This window comes from Spea bombifrons, chromosome 5, assembly GCF_027358695.1.
Source record: "Spea bombifrons isolate aSpeBom1 chromosome 5, aSpeBom1.2.pri, whole genome shotgun sequence".
In the NCBI taxonomy this organism is placed as follows: domain Eukaryota; kingdom Metazoa; phylum Chordata; class Amphibia; order Anura; family Pelobatidae; genus Spea; species Spea bombifrons.
Genome location: NC_071091.1, coordinates 29,039,963 through 29,054,933, shown reverse-complemented (window position 1 = coordinate 29,054,933; position 14,971 = coordinate 29,039,963). Strand labels below are relative to the sequence as shown.

Below are 14,971 nucleotides of genomic sequence, written 5' to 3'. Positions count from 1 at the left end.
AGAACGACCCATTTTTTTTTACAAATGTTTGTAAATGCAGGCTGCATGGCTAGGTGCTTTATTTTATACCCCTATGACAATGGGTCTGAATAAAACACCTGAATTCAATAAGTGAGTTGTATCCCAATACTTTTTGTCTATACAGTGAATGTGCAATACTGCCCTGTACCATTTTTTTCTTTAACAGCTTGTAGAAGCTGGGATCATTTTTACTCCTGGGCAAATCAATCTTATAATATCAGCAATGAGTCAGCTTCAGGCATCAAAAGGCGATATCAACATTATTTTAGCCACAAAATCAAGGTGAGTTGTACTCCGTGTTCTTCTTCATATCTAATCTAATGTGTGAGCTTTCATTCAGACCTTCTTCACTTTTTTTCCTTTTTTCCTCTCCGTCCACTTTTTTCTTTTCTCTCCCTTATTCCTCCTTCTCAAAGGTCCAATAGTGCACCTTGCTTTGAGCCGTGCCGAGCATTCTAACAATTCCCACAGTGACAAGGCTGTTTTATATATATAGAAATTACTTATGAGCATATGAAGTTATAAACATACCTTACTATCTCTAAGACTGGCAAAATTAACGATATCAAAAATAACATCAACTGATTTAACTATGCATAGAATATTGTCCGTGGTTTGGTGGGGGAACTTCGGTCATGTGGTCAGTCCAATAATGGCTGACCATAAAGCTGTTTATAAATACTGGGTTTATCTGTAGCTCTTTCCCTCTACCTGCGTCCCATTGATTGTGTTGCAGAGAGAAAGAGATTGTGGACCTAAAATTCAGGGTTTTGTACAATAGTTCATCTGAAATGCATTATCCCGAACCCTTTCTGTCTTTATGGTGGTATTGTACACTTACCTTCTTCTAAACAACTTGGGCCATCACACACAATCTTGGCTTACGTGGACACCCCATAAGAGAACACACAGGGTATATTCTCTAAAGATGAGAGTTGGGATTTCTGTTCTCTGTATTCATTGTGCATCATAAAGGGTCTTTGCTTCCAAAATTCTCTGCAAAAATACAGCCCTACATTGGTGATGTGACCTTTTAAGAAATCTGACTTAAATATGCCTTAAACAGATGCTTACTAGGCTTGTCCCTCCCTACTATATAGTGTCTTTGGGATGAAAAGTGGAAAGACTGGAAATGGAAGTTGTTGGTTGTTGGTAGAAACTATAGAAGTATCTGATAGTGTAAAAAGTATTCATTGTATTTAGCTGGTTCACAAAACTTTTTTTATCTATATATTTTCTTGGGTGAAGATTTGAGATCCAGGCTCCCAAAGCCAACCACCTAAATGACTTGGATTTGGCAATAGCTGAAGTTGAGGTAAGATTTGTAACATTGCATAGTGACATTCAATCTCTTCCTCAATGAAATGTAGTAGCTGTTTTTTATAACTGTTTTTCAAACTAGACATCCCTTCAACTCCGTTCTTATATTTGAGACGTGTGCTTGATTAGTACAGTTGGTTCATGGGATAGCTATAATTTCTATGAAGAGGCTATGTCTCAATTATATATTGATGCAACCGTTTTAGTTAGAAAGTCAACTTTGGAATCACAGTAGAGAGTTTTGTTATGTTATATAGAGTATAATAAATGTCATTGGCTATTTTCTTGCTATTTGCAAGTAAATATAGAATATTTTACAACTTGAAATTGGCATTGCTAAATGTTTGCTTCCTTCTATTCACAGCAATGTATAGCGAAAAGCGACTGGATCAAACTGGGAACATTATGTCTTGATGTCTGTAAAGGATGCGAGAACCTTCCTGACCTTAAGAAGTTCTCAAATTGTGTCGCTGAAGCTCTCAAGAAAGAATTGAAGGAAGATAGACATGACATTCCATTCTGTGTCTTTGCAGATACAGGTAACTTACGTTCTAAGGAAGAAATTAATTTGTAATCCCCCCCTTTGATAAAATAGACACTAAAGGTTTACTCCAGACATTTTATGTTCTTTAACGCGTATCGTGCTCAGTATATTCAGCCCAAATGATAGCTGTGTATTTCAGAGGCAATGCTTCTCCATCCAGCAGAAGAATGAAAGGACAGGGTAGTGTGTAAAAGGTATATTTATTACACCATAAAAAACATAAAAGTATCTTACATGAAAGTAGCAGCAAGTGTAAATAGTTCTTAATCACCACCAATCAATGTCTAAAATCGCTACTTGGTACACTGTCCCCTCTCCAGAACGCGTTTCACCTCCTGGGGTGCTTTATTAAGTGTTCCTCTTCTGCTGGATCACCTCCATTTACACACTGCATCCATTTGGTCTTGTTTTCACTTACAAGGGCAGAATGAAAGACTCATTGACCTTTGTGGGGGGTTATATGTGTAAAAAATAAAAACAAAAGTTGTCTTCTGCTGGCATCAAATTAATACCCCTACCCCACAGCAAGTTGCCTGCCTCTGACATTGTACTTTATTTAAAATCTGTAGCTGTCTAAATAAGATAATTACATTGTTTGCAGTGTACAAGGAGCCTCAGCTAAACGAGATAATAAAAAATATTCTCGGGAGAATTGGAATCTCAGTCGTTTATCATTATCATCGGAACGAGCTATGGCATAAGGTATTTGAAATTATGTTGTATAGCAGCTTGTGTACGGTATTTAAAAAAATAATAAAAATAAAAACGTAATATTTATTGAACACAGTAAATATTTTTTTCATTCAGTATATACCTTTTTATACTCCCAAACTGATTGCCACATACGAAAAAGATGTCCCTTTTGTAATGCAATATTAATATTTTCTTTTTTAGTAAACATTTCAAAACCTAGTTTACACTGTATGGAAAACTATTGGCTCTCGGGGGATTTTTGTGTTAATTTGTCTTTAAACATTGCCCATACATGAACTACCATGAATAATTTTGGATGACGCCTTTCCATGATCATTTTAAACATAAAAGCTGTGTAACATTCGACATTAGTACATTTGTATTAACCCTTTCGCTGGTTTCCTTTTCCTACTTATCCTTCCCCCCCCCCCTGTATACCTCCCACCCACTCACCCACTAATCTAGTCAGATTAGGTTACGATAATATACATAGATTTTGCCCCTTGCCATCGGGTTGAAGTCCGCACACTGGGTTCCAAAGCCACATCATGCCACGTTCCTGAACACTTCTGGAAATATGTTGTTGATCTGGCTTAAATGCAGTCTTTTCTACGGCTCTGAGGTTCCACAGAACCATATTAACCACATGAAGGTTTGGGGAATTGTTTTTTTTATCCTACCAAAATATCTACCAGAGACGCACAGAATCATCCAGGAGTTCCAAAAGGAACCCAAAAAAGGGCCCAGGGATTCTCTCACCAAGACTAAGGTCATTGTACATGACACCACCACAAGGACGCATTCATTTCAGAGTGACAAGCCACAATCCACTGCTTTCTGAGAATAATTTAGAACTGTCTGAGACGGAGACATAGAAGAGATGCTTACACTTGATTATAATTTAGATTTACAGTTTAATATCTAGGGTTATTTTCATCCTCCTGGCCCAATGTCTGCTGGAATTTTGTTACTCTGGTGATCAGTTTCTATAGGGACTAGACAATGTATAATTACAAAATATGTCCCATCATAAAAATAATAGATCTCTCGAAATATGTAATTAATAAAGTATTGATCAATACATTAAGTATGTGGCAAATGTATTAACCCACTAAGGAATTTTCGTGTTTTTCCTATGTCCAACTGTGATTTCCCACTCATTTATTTTACGCCCAAAGATGATATATCTTTTTCAGGACTTTTCTTTTGAAATTCAAATTTTATATAAATAATTTACTGATAAAATAATCTAAAAATTGGAAAAATGAAATTACTTTTGTCACGGTTTCACCTATAAAAACTACAGTTCGCGTAGTCACTGCAAATGGGAAAAAATACCAAAGCAAAATGTATTCAAGTATTTGTCCTGATTTTGGAAACCCCTTATGTGCCTGGTATTTTCATCTATGTTGGTATTTGCTTGTTAACACAAATGGCTAATCAGCCAATCACATGGCAGCAACTCAATGCATTTAAGCATGTAGACATGATCAAGACAACTTGCTGAAGTTCAGACCAAGCATCAGAATTGTGAAGAAAAGGGATTTAAGGGACTTTGAACGTGACATGTTGGTGCCAGACAGGCTGGTCTGAGTATTTCAGAAAACTGCTGATCTACTGGGATTTTCACGCACGACCATCTCTAGGGTTTACAGAGAACGATCCGAAAAAGAGAAAGTATCCAGTTGTATGGACGAAAATGCCTTGTTGATGTCAGAGGAGAATGGGCAGACTGGTTTGAGATGACAAAGGCAACAGTAACTCAAATAACCACTCGTTACAACCAAGTTATGCAGAATACCATCTCTGAACGCACAACACGTCGAACCTTGAAGCAGATGGGCTAAAGCAGCAGAAGACCCCGCTGGTTAAGCGTTGTTTAAACCCGTGTCCATCCCTTTATGATCACCGTGTACCCATCTTCTGATGGCTACTTCCAGCAGGATATCGCACCATGTCACAAAGCTCACATCTCAAACTGTTTTTTGAACATGACAATGAGTTCACTGTACTCCAATGGCCTCCGCATTCACCAGATCTCAATCCAGTAGAGCACTCTTGGGATGTGGTGGAACGGGAGATTCGCATCACAGATGTACATCCGACAAATCTACAGCAACTGCGTGATGCCATCATGTACATATGGACCAAAATCTCTGAGGAATGTTTCCAGTGCCTTGTAGAAAGTATGCCACGGAGAATGAAGGCAAAAGGGGGTCCAACCCTGTACTGGCAAGGTGTATGTAATAAAGTGGCCAGTGAGTGTATTTCTGTTGTCAAATTTGGGATTTTGACAGATTACTCTACTGGGTCCGTACTTCAATTTAACTTCATAAAACTATATATTCCCTAAGAGCATACCCCTATAGTATTTCAGACATCCTACTTACCTTTCTAGGTGGACCACTGCAACCACAAATCTAATGGGAACACAACATTTTTATTTTATCTTAACATGCCAGGCGCATTTTGGATGTATGCTTCACACTGGGTCACCTGGAGCAAGACAGAAAACACAAAAAAATAATCCCAATACTTATTGGGATAGATTTCCTTTTTTACAGTTTAATAAGTAAGGTTCACTTCATGGTTTTGGTGGTAAAACTACCCCAAAACACCAAAAATCCCTGAATGCACTTCACCTGAGGATTTCAAAGATAACCAATTACTTTTCCATGTGGCTCCACATAAACATCTCACGGGAACACAGAATATTTTTTCTGTATGTTTTCACATGTGAGGCACATTTGTGATTGGGTGCTGCACGCTTGTGGTCGCTCTCCGGAGCAAATACACATTGCACCGTGGGGTGGGTTTTTGGGGTCGCTGAATGCCTTGATGTCGAGGCAACATCGTTTGATCTTAGGAGGTGGTTGTTGATTGCCTCCTTAGCTCTTTTACAAGCAGGTGTCCGCTGAAATATTGTATATACACATGGACGCTTTAGGGGGGATCACCCATGTCCCTGGAGAAGTTTTCAGTGAGGGTTGGTTGATGTGCCTGGCACGTTATTGGTTGTTAAGCAGTTAAGAAAAGTTGATAAATGCACTATTGCATTAATAAACATAAAGGAAGCAATCTGATTATACTCGGAATTCCACCGCTCAATGCTAAGCATTTGCTGGAGTGGTGTGAAGCACACTGCCACTTGACTCTGGATCAGTGGAAATACGTTTTCTGAAGTGATGAATCACAATTCACTATCTGTAAGTCTTGTGAATGAAACAGATGCCAGGAGAATGCTACCTACCAGAATGTATTGTGCCTACAGTAAACTTTGGTGGTGGAGTGATAATGGTCTGGGGTTGCTTGTCAGGGTTTGTGCGGCGAAGGATAATGTTATTGCTACAGCTTAGACAATTGTATACTGTGTGGCCCTTTCCTGTTCCAGCATGATTGTACCCCTCTGTTCACACAGCAAGATCTGTAAAGACATGATTTGGCAGGCATGGTGTGGAGGAATGAGTGGCCTGCAGAGTGACCTGAACACCTTCTTGGATGAATTGGAACGCTGATAGCTAGCCAGGCCGTTTCACCTAACATCAGTGCCTAAACTCAAAATCTTATGGAAAGCTTCCCATAAGAGTGGGGACTGTTACAGCCACAAGGGGGAGGCAACTCCATATTCCATGCCCAGGGTTTTGGAATATATAGGTGTCAGTCACGTGTAACAAGGCAGAAAAGCAGACTGGACAAAATGTTTTCACACAATTGCATTTACATGTAGTGCATCTAGGTATTCCCTATCAATTCTTAAGCAATATGTTTTCTTTCTTTCTGGGCTGTTAACCTGGCTTCAAAACTGATCATTTGTGAACAGACCAACTATCTTCGCAGCGCTGTAAAAAAACTTAATTTCTGTCTTTTAAGGGAAAACAGGTACTTCACAAACTTAGAGAAGGGCACATTAACTTCACAGTACTTAAAGGTCTATCAGGCCCTGAAAGTTCAGCAACGCGATGTCAAGTGGTTAACACAGCTACAGAGATCTTCTTGAAGTGTGGAATCCTAAAGGATGCTGTTTGGGTACTGAAAGGTAACTCCTCTCTTTATATAAAGATAAGCTAGGTCTAGGTTCTACTTAAGACTAGGTACATTTTTTGCCTGAAATTTTTCTTTGTCTAGTTTATTTTTTCTTGTCGTTTTCTTTGATTACCTGTTGCCTACTTGTTCATGCAAGATTTAACAAACTAGCCATTTGAGGTCGCTGCAAATGGGAAAAGTGTGGAATATCTTCCTTTACAATGATAAATAATGTTTGACATGGCATTCAAACTTTATTACACGAAGACCTTTATGAAAGATGCAATGTGTCCACATCCGACTGGCACAAATAATGCAATGCCGGTTACTATTTCATTTGCAATTGTCGCCAAGGTGCAAATCTGGGCGATTTGTTATCGTTCTCCCAGTTCAATCCGTGGAGGAGGATTGGAGATCTTTTGGGAGGTTACCTGTTCTCACGTACAGTTGAAATCTTCTTAACATATACACATTGTTTCATTTACAACAAAAAAGCAAATTTAGCTTATTTACTGCTTAAGCTGTGCTTTTATTTCAAGCATGATACTTTTATATGTACTGCATTTCATGTTCCCAGTGTAACAAAATCCATTTTAAATTTGTAAAACTACGCCACTTTGCATTTTTTTCAATTTTTCTCAATTTCAATCTTTTCTGGGGAAAAAAATGTTTTCCCCATCACTAGGATCTACTCACAATGATGCATCTAACTTTATTGAATTTGCCTCTTTTCATCATTTAACTACATTATATAAACCATGTTCTAAAAAGGAAATGCCTCCCTGGAAATGTAAATGTAGCTTTTAGATATTTAAACATACAAACACCCATTCACTGCAACACAACAATAAAAATAAATTCATGAATTAATGTTATTAGTTATTACAAGTTTTATATGTCCTTCGGGTTATAAATTGTTGCACTGTTCATATGAATTTAGTAATTATTTTCGTATGAAATCAGTTTCATGCTTTTTTGTTTCAATAGAGTCTGAATGGGTAATACAAAACTCAGTTTGGCCCTGCGACAGGATGGATGTACTGACCCGCCATAACCTTCTCTGCACAGTAGCTCAAGAGACATTAGCTAAGAGCATGTTTAGCGTGTGCTTTGAGGTCCTGCAGCATCTTCCTGGATTCCATGACTCCCAGAGTAAGCATATAAGCAGTGCAGCATGGGTGAAATATTAAAGTTCTTGACCTTTTTACTGCATAAAACTTGGCCTGTAACTGCTCCTAACCTCCTCCGCCACAATTCATTACCTGCTTTTCTGCTTCCTACGATCTGTGGCACCATGAAGAGTTGTGCCTTCACCAGCAGAAATACCTCTTCTGCGTACAATTCTTGGAGACACAGACAGCTCCGTGTTTGAGGGTATATTCTGGTACTCTTTCCATCTCTAGTAATGCTCACATAATGCAAAGCAAACCTCACAAGAGTGCTCAAACAATAGACACAAAAGGGTTTTTAGTACTTCTCAAGGAACTGGCTATTCTGGGTGTTAGAGGCTCGTCCTTGCATATGTGTTTCATTGATCAAGCTTGGTGAATGCAGTCCTATTGGTAATATTTTGTTGCACAAAACAATCAATGTTACTCAACCAGGAACATTTAGGCCAGATGGCTCTGAAGTTTTGCTTAAAAAAACCTTTTAGTTTGTTAAAGTGTTGGATATCCTCGATTTACATAGGGTCCAGATCACTAGTGTATGCCTCTGGATGCTAATTGATCCTCGCCAATACCTCAGTCTACAAAAGACATGATAAATACAGCGTCATATGATCTGATTTGCTGCAATATGGTAATTTCACCTGTAACAGGAAAAATAATCAAAACCTTATGTTTTGACATTAACATTTAAGCCTTCTGCTTAGAAGTGCAACTGCTGTTCATAGGTGACAGATGTTCACTTTCAGAAGCAGGCAGTATGATCTACATTATAAATACGGCTAATCCCAATACTGGCGATGCATTTCAACATTATTAATGAATGTCAAACTCCAGAATCCTCAGTTAGCTTGTGTGTGCCCAAATGTTTGAGCCACCTTTTGGCTAAAATGTCTGCACGGCTGTTAGTGAGTAGAATATTTGCACATTCCCATAATAGATTTCCACGGTGCATGAATGCCATACTTATAGATAGCATAAAAAATGACTGGCACAATGTCTCTATTTAAAGTGGATCCAACATCTAGTCTCTAACATTGTGTATGCGATATAAATAGAATACACATAGCAAAAAAAGACTACTATACTGTCCAAAGTGTATTTTCTAGAAACATTCACCTTGTGGCCTGGGGCATCACTGCATTAGATTTGATTCTGATCAAAATTGAGAACTCATGAGATAAATAGTATTAAAATAATTTGATTTGGTATCACGTGACCACAAGCTGCTTAACACTATTTAGAGCTCATTTTGTGATCTGTTTTGTTTCAGCGGATGTAGATGTATCTCAGTACAGTATACTGTTTAACAAGCTCCTGAGTTCATGCGTTGAAAACAAGAGCCTCAGCATGTCCTCTGCTGTGGCCGACTTCATGGCAGCCAAGAATATACCAATCGACTTCTTCTTTCTCAGAGAATTAATCACGGCTTTGGGACAAAGCTGTCTGTGGCTCAGAGCAAGGGAGCATTACAAATGTGAGCACTTTTACGGTTTATGCTGTCTTTTTCTGAATGTGCGTTCATTCTGTCCATCTGGATCTATTCACTAAAGGGAGAGTTGCCAGGAGAGATCTGGTTTCAACTCCTTGACTTCATTACATTATGAGGGCCCCAGTAAGCATCTACTGTAGGAAGAGGTTGGTTGTCTCTGTAATGCATAGTTAAATCAGTGAGATCTCCCTAAAGTCTTGCCACGCTTTGAATTAATTATGCAGGACCAGCTCTCAACATTGTCAGCTTGCAAGCAGGGCTCTCTCCACCTAATGTAATTTGTCTTTGCCTATTCTAGTTTTGAATCTGTCTTGTAGGAAGCGCTGTGTAAATTGTTGGCCCTATATAAATAAAAGATGATGATAATAGTAATAATAATAAATCAGCCCTTGTTGCTGGAGAAACTTGCCCTCTGTAATGAAAGGTGAAGTTAAAACTACAACTCTCTCTTTATTGAATAGACCACATTCTAACAAAGATTGTTGGAATTTTGGAAAATGTGCATGTAATATATTAGCAACGTTTCTCATGTTAATATCTTCTTAACCTTGTTGAGCAGCTCTGACCAACACCTCCAATGTCATCTCATTGATTTGACTCCAGGTTTGCTGACTCCTGAAGTCATTAGCCTGGAGGTTCACCTATTTTTTTTTCCCATCATGCACTGTGAAAATGTATAATTGTGGTTTATTAGTTTTTCACATTGTGTTTTTCTATTGTTGACTGGCTTCAGATCAAATTCAATGACCTATATGTGTAGGAATCCAGGTAATTTCAAAGGTTTAGTATGCTTTTTCCTGCAAGTGCATGTATAATATATACAAGTCACCAGAATCAGGAATCTGCACTCACTCCCCACAGGAACTCAGGTGCTTAGCTGTGCCAGGAAGGGCCAGCTCCCCAGTAAATCAAAATAGAAAAAGGCTCCAGGCACTCATGGGTTCCATCAGGCAGATTTATTGGAAGAGATGAACAACAACGTTTCGACCTCACGATGAGGTCTTTATCAAGTTGACCACCATGTGTAATATAATTGATAATCATGTATTAACATAAGTAAATATTCAAACCTTATATATGACCTTAATATACTTCTTTATTTGTCACTGGTTTCTTTTAACATCTGCAAGTATCATTTATTTATTATGCGATGTATACTTTTGAATATTTACTTGTTAATACATGATTATCAATTATACTACACATGGTGTTAGATTAGATCGGTCTTTTGATTGGCTATCCATTTATTGATATGTGCCATTTAAACTTTTACTTTTTACTTGTGTGGTCAACTTGATAAAGACCTCATCGTGAGGTCGAAACGTTGTTGTTCATCTCTTCCAATAAATCTGCCTGATGGAACCCATGAGTGCCTGGAGCCTTTTTCTATTTTGTATAATATATACAGGCATACATACTTTATATAATATATATACAGTATACACCTTTGTGTATTGATATTTGCTAAATCTTCAGTACAATATACAGGATATATCAGGCTTAGAGCGTTAATGTCAGATTTATGTTTTCAGTTTTCAAATGTCTCTAGATTTTTTGTTTTTGTGTTTTAGGTGCTTTATCGTTGGGCTGCTACCCGCCTATGGAAGGCAATGTTTACCATAAAGTGCTTCACATCCCTGCTTATCTTTCAGAGATAGAGATGCTCTTAGCTATTGAAATGTTTATGGTATCAAATGCTAGTATAATTCAGTCGCCAGGAGGCAGCAACAAGATTCTGCAGATTCTCCTCAAAAGGTTGGTTAAAGAACATCTGCTCTCTGCTGTAAAGGCCTCTTATAAATCGTACCGCCTCGTAGTCCAACTCATTGAGAGATGCAAACCTCCCAGAGGGTCTCTCAAGCCAACCTGAGGTAAATTTTGGGACCATTCCAGTAACAATGTGGAATGCAATAATGCAACATCACTATTTGCCATAAGTTTGGTTGTGGCAAGCTTGAAGTTATGACCGGAGCAGAATTTTACTGAAGGTTTTTAATTCCAGAATACTGAGTTATGTAAAAAAAATGGCTATAGTTTAAAAAGTGGCCCTGTTGCCATAGCAATGCAGTAATTCAGTCTGCTTCAACATTACTGTTCTGGTGATAAGACTTTGCACCACATGTGATCCTAGACTTGTAACTAAATGCAGCTTTAGAAGTAATACCCCTAGTACTGCAAAATGCTAAAACCTTTCCCATTACTGTCCTCCTTGATCCATCAAAAAGGCAGTTGTGACCCCTAACACTGACCTGCCTGGCCTCTACTTGACCTACCTATCTAAATGTCCAGCAATAGACAATTACAGCGCTGCCTATGCATCTTGCTTTCCTGTTAAATGCCAGCTGCCACAATTAGAGATTTTACAATTTGCAAGGGGCAATATTACTATTAGTCGTTTGTGGTCATTTGAGCGAGTCGTCAAGCTCTCCTCAGTAATGTACAGTATCTCACAAAAGTATACTCACTTTTGTTGCCAAGGTTTAGACATTAATGGCTGTGTGTTGAGTTTTTTTGAGGGGACAGCAAATTTACAAGTTATACAGGCTGTACACTCACTACTTTACATTGTAGCAGAGTCATTTCTTCAGTGTTGTCACATGAAAAGATAAAATATTTCCAAAAATGTGGGGGGTGTACTCTTGTAAGATACTGTATGAGAACAATACATATAGCCCCTGCCCTGCAGGATGTCTATGGCCTTCATGCTTAATAAATGCAGCTTGGTGTTTGGCATCTGTTACATAGCATCCATGTGCTTGCATACCCACAGATGAATGCATATTGAGACTGAGATAAGTGTAGCCCCTTTCCCAAAAAATTGAGGACTCCCTCTTCTCCAGTTGTTCTTGCCTCTGTAATTTCAGTGATTAACTTGCATGGGGTGGGCAGCCTTCCAGAGGTGATTTAGTTGGGAGAGGTTGCTAGATCCATGAGAAGATCTACTGCTGCCTGACTGTTTCCATGTATAGATCGACTAATTTCATACGTTTTCATAACCCCACACATTGAGGCTGTTTGTACAAAGGCCAAGGAAATCTAGATCTGGACCCACTAGACACCAGGCAAAGACTTTTACTGGGCTGGGTTCAACATTGACATATAGTTTTTCCACTGCTGTGAAGTCAGAATTCCCATTCTATAATACACCCTAGATCAATAGTCTATTCTCTAGTACATAGATTCATACATTTTCAGTCTTAGAAGCGATGGTTTGTGGTCAGATGTGCTAACGTAACCGCCTTAGTCGGGCCTTGCAAGATAAACAACTGTTTGTATTCATTGTACAGCGCTGCCGGATATGATGGCGCTATTTAAGTAATAAATGTGCAGTGTATTTCTGATTTTATTTATTTTTTTCTTCAGGAATGAAGATGATAAAATACATCGAGCGGACAGTTATCACGCAGCGGCAGACAGGCTGAGTAAGGCCACGAGACTGTCAAATCCAAGACTTTTCATACGGCACATGACTGTCAATAACTCCAAGGAGCAGGTGTATATCCTGGACCACACGTCTTCACTCAAATGGCTAACTGAAAACTTGAAATGGGCAGGAAAAGTTTGGCTCTTTCAGTAAGTCATGGTTATGTTTTTGGGGTTTTTTCTTTCAAAACTGTTAATTACTCAATGTTAAAATATTGTAAAGAGAAAAGTCATAATAAAAAACATAAAACGTCTGCTGTGTTTTTTTGAGTTGTCATTAACATATTTGATTAAAAAAAAAGTACAAGCCTTTTTAGGCATATAAGGAAATACATTTTCTTCACCATTTGACTTATGCATTATACAGGGCCAGCTCATCCTTTTGCTGGAGAAACTTGCCAGTGTTGACCTTTTTATAATGAATAGTGAATGTGGGACTTGAATCTACAACTCTTCCTTTAGCAAATAAACCCCAAGGTCTTGTTTACTATGGAAGAGACCTCTCGACATCAAATGTTATTAAAGGAACAGTAAACGTCCCCCGATGGGTGCATGGAGTGAATGCACATTTAAGTAGGAAGTGAGTACTTTAATGGCGTGCTTTTAAAAACAAGGGGGAGCACTTAAGGTGAAGAGCCCTTTCCTCATGGTCCAACACGGCACCGATAAATTGTGCCAAGGCGCCCATTTTTACATATTAGCACATAACATGTATGTTTTGCATGTTTCTTTGGTTTCAAACGAAAGCCCTATTTTTTTCTGAAAAAAGTACTGATTAGACCAACACACAGTTAAAGGCAAAAAAATGTATGGTACTAAAAAAACTAATATTCTTCAAAAAAAAAAGAAAACGAATGAAAGCACTTACGTGCCTTAGGTAGAAGCTCTGCGGCTGCCCGCTCCTCTGTGTTCACTTATTGATTGCTTGCAGCAGGAAAGTGCTTCCATTGAAATCCGAGGGAGCGTTTTCCACGCATGTCCACCGGTACTGGCTGTTCTCCTAAACACATCTCCTGCATGAAAAATAGCTGAGGGGTCAGCTCCCCGCCCATTTAAAGGGGAAATGGGCGGGGAGCGGGGCCTGTCAAGATGTGTCAAATACACATGCTAATGTCGTGTGTATGACACAGTGCAGTAAATGTGAAACAGGATGTAACATTGGACAAACCTGCCAGAAACTTAACCTAACAATGAATCTACGCAGACTCTCCGTTAACAGACACAATGAACATAGTTGCACCCCATTCGGTCATCACTCCTTTGAAACGGTCAAAATAAAAGTAACGACAGGGCAGTGGTAGATCAAGATCAGGGTCGCATTGAAGGGGTTAGTGCTGCTCAATCGCTCCCATCGGGGCTGGTCCCCACATGGATAGCAAAGGTACCCTGGTTTTTGCCCTGGAAGCTGTCTATGGCAGCTTGGACGCATGTAAGGGATTGTGCAGCATATTTTAACAAGTTTTTTACACTGGAATAAACCCCCACATTTTTAAAAAGGTAAATTCTCTTCTTATAGGAATCGCCTTTCTTTGTCTCCAGCAGACCGCCCGTTTGGTGTCATCCAGGAGGGGAGTGTGTAGCCCAGGCACTTTACCATCCTCTTAATAAATTGGGGGCATATTTTGCTATGGCACCTTGTACACTAATAACTCTTGGGTGATCGCGCCCTCCATGTTATTACAACTGTACAGGTGCCAAGCGCCTGTCAGCTAGATGGCCATACCTGGGAACTTGTGGCCTCTGGCTACCCGGAGCCTACCCTTCCAGGAATGCCCGCTGCTTGGCACTCCTGCCAATGTCGGTGGGTGTTCCTGCTGACATCAGGGGAAAACCCCATTTAAAGGGCAAATGGGCGGGGAGTGGGGCGTGGCAGGACCCTGTTCCCAGGACCCCGAGGATTAGGGTGTTGACCCGGAGAACCAGAGAAGAGGTGCTTCTCCTGGAGTTCTCCGGGTCAAACCCAGAGAGTTGACAGGTATGTAGATGGGCCATTCTTAATGCCCAATTTAACAACATGCTGCCATGTTGCTATCATTCTGGAGGGCACACTGTCACCATTCTTTGAAGATAACCTGCTTGGATGGAGTCTACCCTAAGAAGAGGTTTTTCTGGTATATATATATATATATATATATATAATATATATATATATATATATACAAGCAAGATGTGTTGTTAACACTCTTCACCATCAATAGTCATTTTGCACGACAGTAGTATTAACTACATACCATCTTAGATACCACCGGTGTAACTAAGACTGCTTATCAGCCTGGGGATAAGGGGCTG

At 39.2% G+C, this 14,971-nt stretch overlaps 1 protein-coding gene across 1 annotated transcript in view; it reads left to right on the top strand.

Moving 5' to 3' along the window:
• The window catches only part of TOPAZ1 (testis and ovary specific TOPAZ 1), a 35,729-nt gene extending 22,816 nt beyond the window's left edge, over positions 1-12,913 (top strand). The window contains exons 12-20 of the mRNA XM_053467801.1: positions 188-303; positions 1,270-1,336; positions 1,706-1,880; positions 2,487-2,587; positions 6,449-6,614; positions 7,589-7,753; positions 9,041-9,244; positions 10,831-11,014; positions 12,623-12,913. Of these exons, the coding sequence (XP_053323776.1) occupies positions 188-303; positions 1,270-1,336; positions 1,706-1,880; positions 2,487-2,587; positions 6,449-6,614; positions 7,589-7,753; positions 9,041-9,244; positions 10,831-11,014; positions 12,623-12,836 (1,392 nt within the window). The 3' untranslated portion in view covers positions 12,837-12,913. The remainder of the gene's footprint in view (positions 1-187; positions 304-1,269; positions 1,337-1,705; positions 1,881-2,486; positions 2,588-6,448; positions 6,615-7,588; positions 7,754-9,040; positions 9,245-10,830; positions 11,015-12,622) is intronic.
• Positions 12,914-14,971: the final 2,058 nt, after the last annotated feature.